General features: G+C 44.5%; 1 protein-coding gene across 1 annotated transcript in view; it reads right to left on the reverse strand.

Annotated features, from left to right (window-relative positions):
* Window positions 1–5,932, reverse strand: part of LOC108793299 (multidrug resistance-associated protein 1-like) — a gene marked incomplete at its 3' end in the record, with an annotated part of 90,425 nt that extends 84,493 nt beyond the window's left edge. The window contains exon 1 of the mRNA XM_018564207.1: window positions 5,798–5,932. Within this exon, the coding sequence (XP_018419709.1) occupies window positions 5,798–5,839 (42 nt within the window). The remainder of the gene's footprint in view (window positions 1–5,797) is intronic.
* Window positions 5,933–6,248: the final 316 nt, after the last annotated feature.

Consider the following 6,248-nt stretch of genomic DNA (forward strand, 5'->3'; position numbering starts at 1 on the left):
GGGGGGGGGGCAGTGTGTATGTGTGTGCGAGAATGTGTCTGTGGTTGTGTATGCAGGTCAGTGTTTTTGAGGGTCCGTTTACACTAGTACAGTGTGTTAATCACACAGTCCCAAGTGATTAATCCACTGTTCTACGCAATCACACCTACTGCGTGTTCTGGTGTTTAAGGTGCGTTGCATTGCCATTAATTTGCACGACACCCCAAATGAAACTCCCACCCACAGTCCGATCGCCTGCTCCCAAATGCCCAGTACTGCAATGCCGCACATTCCATTGCAGTGCGACTTAATGACCAAGGACAAATGTAGGTCCTGAGGTTACATAGGTTGAGAACCACTGATCTAAATGATACACTTCACTGTACATTCATTCCACATGGAGTCTCTCCAATCAATTATACAGGCAGTACACTGGGACGATTGGATGCTTCAGTTGATATCACCGATCTTGATTGATTTTTGCATTGCTCCATCAAGAAAGTTTACAGCTATTCTATTATCCAGATCAGTGGTTCTCAACCTGTGTAACCTCAGGACCTACATTTGTCCTTGGTCATCAAGTCGCGACCCAAGTTGCACGGCATTGCGGTACAGAGCGTTCCGATGCGGGCAATCAAACTGTGGGTGGGAGGTGCGTTTGGGGTGCTATTCAAATTAATGGCAACACACCTCCGGCACCACAATGCTGTAGGTGCGATTGCATTGTACAGTGCGTTAATTGCACAGGGTTGTGTAATTAACGCACCGTTTTAGTGTGAACGGGCCCTCAAAAACACTGACAGACATTCTCACACACATACACATACTCCCAAAAAAAAATAATGTAATTTAATTTTTCTTTTTAAGATCCAGCCAGTCTCCCTATCTTATGAGAACTGGAGTGGATCCTCAGCCTGGGGTCCAGTGTGTGCTGCTGTGCAGTGATGGAGCTTGTAAGCCGGCCTTCGGGTAGGTGAACCAAGCAGTCTCAACCCCTGTCCGGAGCTTTGCGCCCCGGGGGGGAGGTTGGGAAATAGTGGCCCCTTCTTTATTGAAGGGCCAGCACCCTTGTGCACTTTTTTTGTTCACAGGGGTTTTTGTTTTCGAAGCACGCTCCACTGGCTTAAAAAAACTAAACAAAAAAACAGCTTCCTTGCATGCCCTGTAGAGGTGCTGGGAGCCAAAATGTGACGTCACTCCGGTCCAGGCAGCTCTACGTTCCAGGCAGCTCTACAGGGCATGCAAGGGAGCTGTAAGGAATGCATGTGTGGATGGATGTCCCTCGCGGCCATGGCCCCACCCCACTTCAAGCTGACACTCGGCACCGGGCAGCAGATTTTGAATGGCTGCTTGGCCCAAGAACTGACAGTACTGCGCTAGGGGGAGGCTGAGGATTTTCTCACCTAGAAAAGTGAAAGGCATGCCTAGAAAAGTGGAAGGCACAGTGGTGACCCACTGAACACGGGGTCGCGACCCACTTTTGGGTCACGACCCACCAGTTGAGAACCAAGGATCTAGATGACATTCTCCTCAACAAAGATCATCACCAGAACTTGCTAAAAACAGTGAGTTAGGTTGATCCAGGCACTCTAATCCTATGGGTGGATTATCAATTACAAGAAAGTCAGTTAGAACCATCTCAAAAGATGGTAATTTTTGGAGAACTGTTCAACACAGTCACACTATCAACAATTTGTTAGAACTGACTCAAACATAATTCACATAATGGTTCAGAGTTAAATTTGCAATCTCAATAGGGCTGCAACAACTAATAGACATAATCGATTATTGAAAAAGTTGTCAACTTTTTCAATCATCGATTAATCGGCTTTTGATTAGTTGCTCCTGTTCACAGCTCCACACACGTTGCGCGCCGCACCTCCTCCCCACCTCACGCTCGCCGCTGCCAGACCCGCTCGCATTCCATGCTACACACGTCACACCTCCTCCCCGCCTCACGCTCACCGCCCGCCCACATCCACGATCGGCACAGGGACGCGGGGAGAAGAAGTAAGCAACAGTATGCCAGCATCCCAATGTCTGAAATTGATTGGCATTCTTCCAGCAACAATCCATATGGTCAAATGGCACAGTGAAACATCAGAACTTTCCGAACAATGTTCCTGAGACAGTGGATGCAGATTTCCCTCCTTCACAGAAATCTAACTTCTACTTCAATGAGGCGGTCTCTACAGTGGTGGTTGAAACTTCAAAAACAACAATATAGGACACTGTTCTTTTAACTATAATTACTTCAGATGTCAGCATGATAGGCTGGGGAGCACAACTTCAAGACTTATTAGTAAATGCCCAGCACCAAATGTGGACCTGCATGGCAAGCATTAGTCACCTTTGCTCCTTTACTGAGGGAGGGGGGAAGAATTCTAAATCAAATTGACAATAAAACAGCAATGTCTTTTGTTTACACAGGGGGAACGAGGAGAAATTACCTAATAAAAGAGGTCAAACAAATCCTTTCTTGAGCTCAGATCCAATCTACTGGATCTGGAAGCTTTATTTTTCAGTAGAAATTTCTAGCAGACACATAGATGTAACAAAACCTTTCACTGAAATGAGTACACAGAAAATTTAATTTTTATTTTTTTTTTTTCTTCATGCCTTTGGAGAAAACAGGACAATTGCAATGATTTGATAACTGCATTAAAAACTTCAGATTCTATCAACTAATAATATTGGCAAAGTGTTCAATTTGTTTATTCTAAAATGTCAAACAACGTATGAAAGACAGAGCGCAATCTCTTATGCAAGACTGAATTAAATACCTCTCCTAACACCTCGTTCACACCTGAAAGTTTTGTAGCGCGTTCTACGCTCGACGAACACTCTACAAGACGCTCAAAAATATAAATCCCAAAAATATAAATCCCATTGTATTCAATGGTCTCGTTCCCACCTTGGCGTATTTCCGCCCGTCCCTAACGCGCTACAAAACGGCCCACGCCTGAAAAGGTACAGGTACTACTTTGGGCCGTTTTGTTGCGCGTTTCCATTGGGATACAGCCAAGTAGCCTTCGGAAACGCGCAACTTTTTACCGCGAATTGCGGTAAAAAAAACGCGCGACAGACGCGCATATGCAATACGCCTAGGTGTGAACGAGACCTTACACAGACAAATGTCCTACTAACTTAACTGCCTTGCACCACTGGAAAGCATGACATCTGCCAGGCTGAAATCCCAGTGGTTCAGTACCTGGTGATCACTGCGATGACCAATCACTAATGTAAACACTCTAGTGTTTACATTTGAGAGCCCACCCCTTCCTCTCTGAAGAGGTAGGGGAGGAAGTAATATTGATGAAAGAAGTTTAAATTAAATGAATTAAAGTGATCGGAGCAGCAGATTCTTAGTAAGGCATTTTAACCAAATATGGTATCTTTTTTTAACCCTTTCACCCCCTCCTTTTCTATACATCTCATCACCACCCTGTCTCTGTATGTGACCTGCATATTAACTCTTAACAATTAACAAAAATGTAACTTATTTGTGAAATCACTCAGCTGTAGAGCCTCAAACAATCTCTGAATTGGTGTTGACACTGTCCTTCCTTCTGAAAGTAACTTCTTGTAAAAGTAGCCACCGCTCCAAACTGGCTCCCATGATGGACTACAATCTCATGTTTAGTTTACTAATTTGTATTGAGATTGTAGTCCCATCACAGGAGCGAGCTTGGAGCGGTGGCTACATTACAACATGCACAGGGACCATGGGGAACAAAAGTTGCCACCCTCCAGCAGGAAGGACAGTGTGAGCACCAATTCAGGGATTATTTGAGATCTACAGCCGAGTGATACACAAATAAGTTAAAATTTTTGTTAATAGTAAAAGGCACTTGAATGCATTTTTAAGATGTAAATGAGTTTTTGTCACTTTAACCCTGCCTGTACTGTGCTGGCAAATCTCATTATCAGTTCTAAACTGGATTTGAACACTGCCAGTCCTAACATAGGGTTAAAGATCTACAATCATATGTTAATGAGAGGATGCTGAGTGTCTCTAGTCTTTCTATGGAGACAGCCTGAGTTTCCTGTAACTTTAACATTTTAGAAAAAAAAGCTTGCAGTCTGTCCACAGTCCAACTCACCACAGACATCTAAAAAGTAAGAAATATTTTTCAAAAATATTTAGGTTTGCTGTGTAAATGGTAACAAAAACAGTGGGTTTTTTTCAAATATGCATGGCACTACAGCAACTGGAAGAACCCAATAAGCATTGGGAATTCCTATGCTCCTCAGCTCTATCTACTGGCAGTAATACTGTGCAAATGACATACGCTCAGGTGAAGATTTATAAATCAACCCCTAAGGTTCCTCAAAGTCTACGCATAGGTCAATGAAAACATGTGAATCCAAGATCGCTGAGCTTTCAGATTTTTAAGTCTGTAGCCCTTTTAGGTTTCTATAAAAATAGTAGAAAATATAATACCCAGTGGATATTAAATGCCACTAAAAAGAGTGCTTTATCGGTTGCTGGGGAAAAGAAAAATTGAAATATATATATATATATATATATATATATACATATACACACACACATATTCTTGTGTACAATGTTGCATGATGGGTAATTGTCAAACTATCACTGTGCTGAAAACTGAAGAATGGCCAGGTAATGAAGTGATGTGCAGGGGCTTACTGTGAACCCAGTTTACCAGAGTTTACTCAAGCCTGCTTAAAACCTTGTCCTGGCCCAATCAGTTCTGGCCAGGCATCCCCTGCCCCACAGCTACAAGTCACAAAGAGGCAGGGAATGCCCTGGCCACAACTGATTGGGCCAAGAGGGGGATGCGTCCTTCAGTTTTGCACAGGCTTGAGCAAACTCCAGCAACCTGGGATCACACCAAGCACATCCCCCCATATGAGCCTATATACAGTGTTTCCCCCGAAAATAAGACAGACAGTCTTATAATTTTTGGGGCTCAAAAAAAAAAAAACACTAGGTCTTATTTTTATTTAATGTACAACAATCCACACTTATTCATGTAGAAAAGTCTCTCATGTACAAAAATATGGTGATCAGGGCAATCAGGTGTGCCGTACCTTTCCAAGAGCAATTTGCTAACCACTCGCTGGCCAGAATGAGCAAAGCGAACTTTCACTATTGATTCCACACAGACGGAGTGCATTTGGTACCACTCCGCCTGTGACAGAAGGCGGCGCTATAGAGGAGGCATCTGCTTATGCGGCTCTGCTCCCTCTGGTGCCGTCTCACTTCCTCTAGCGCTGGCTTCATTGGCACCACTGATTCTGTCCTGCAGCTCTTCCAAATTCCCCTTATGCCCCCACTGGCCCGAACTAGGTCTTATATTTTGGCAATTCCCAAAAATAGTACTAGGTCTTATTTTCGGGGTAGGTCATATTTTCTTTATTGCTAGTAATGTGTGTACAATACTAGTGATAGATAGATAATGCTCATAAACCTGCTCATCAAAACTGATAAGACGTGAATAAAGAGACCTGCTAATGGTCAATACTATAAAAAGAGGAATGTCTTCAGTGTCAAACAGCCAGACCTTATGACCGTCCCACAGGCTACTAAGAAAAGCTTCGGAGTCAGTGATCGGCAATGTCTTCCACTGCACAGAGGACACCAAAACCAGTGTTACCTAAGCGGCAATATCTTCCCCTGCACAGAGAGGACACCAATACCAGTGTTACCTAAGCCGGCTCAGCACACACTCCGATGCAGATGGAAAAAGCGAAAGTGCGTTACACCCATTTGTGACGAAGAGGGCCAGATGTCACCCGTTTGGAAGGCACGGGGTAGGGCTTAGTGAAGGGCACAACACATAAAGCTTACCCAGAGTCGATCAGTGCCATCATAGCTGCAGAAGGTCTCCATACCGGTGCAGCGTGACTTCCGCCGGGAGCAGCCGGCTTACCTCAGAGAAACATAAGCAGGACCCCTCGCTACATAACACCGCGTCGCTTGCTGCTGCCGGCAAACAAGGCGCTGATTGGATGGGCCGCAGCTGTTTTAGGATGGCGGTCGAAATGATTGGCTGCAGCAGCTACTGGTTCGCTGATTGGCTTTGGCTCACGCTGAGAGCCTAGTGACGAAGGCTCTAGCTGTCCGTTTTACAAGCGGCGGTGTTTTGTATCCCACACTGTGACAGGCGCGCCCACTACACCTTATGCAGAGTGACAATACAACCGTAGTTTGTTACAGCATGCAGGAAATACTTCCTGTTTGCAAAAGATGGCAGTGACAATGGCTTTGACCCAGTGACATGAGCAATTACTTTGCATGC

Source organism: Nanorana parkeri, unplaced genomic scaffold, assembly GCF_000935625.1.
Source record: "Nanorana parkeri isolate BGI_ZX_2015 unplaced genomic scaffold, ASM93562v1 scaffold736, whole genome shotgun sequence".
NCBI classification, from domain to species: domain Eukaryota; kingdom Metazoa; phylum Chordata; class Amphibia; order Anura; family Dicroglossidae; genus Nanorana; species Nanorana parkeri.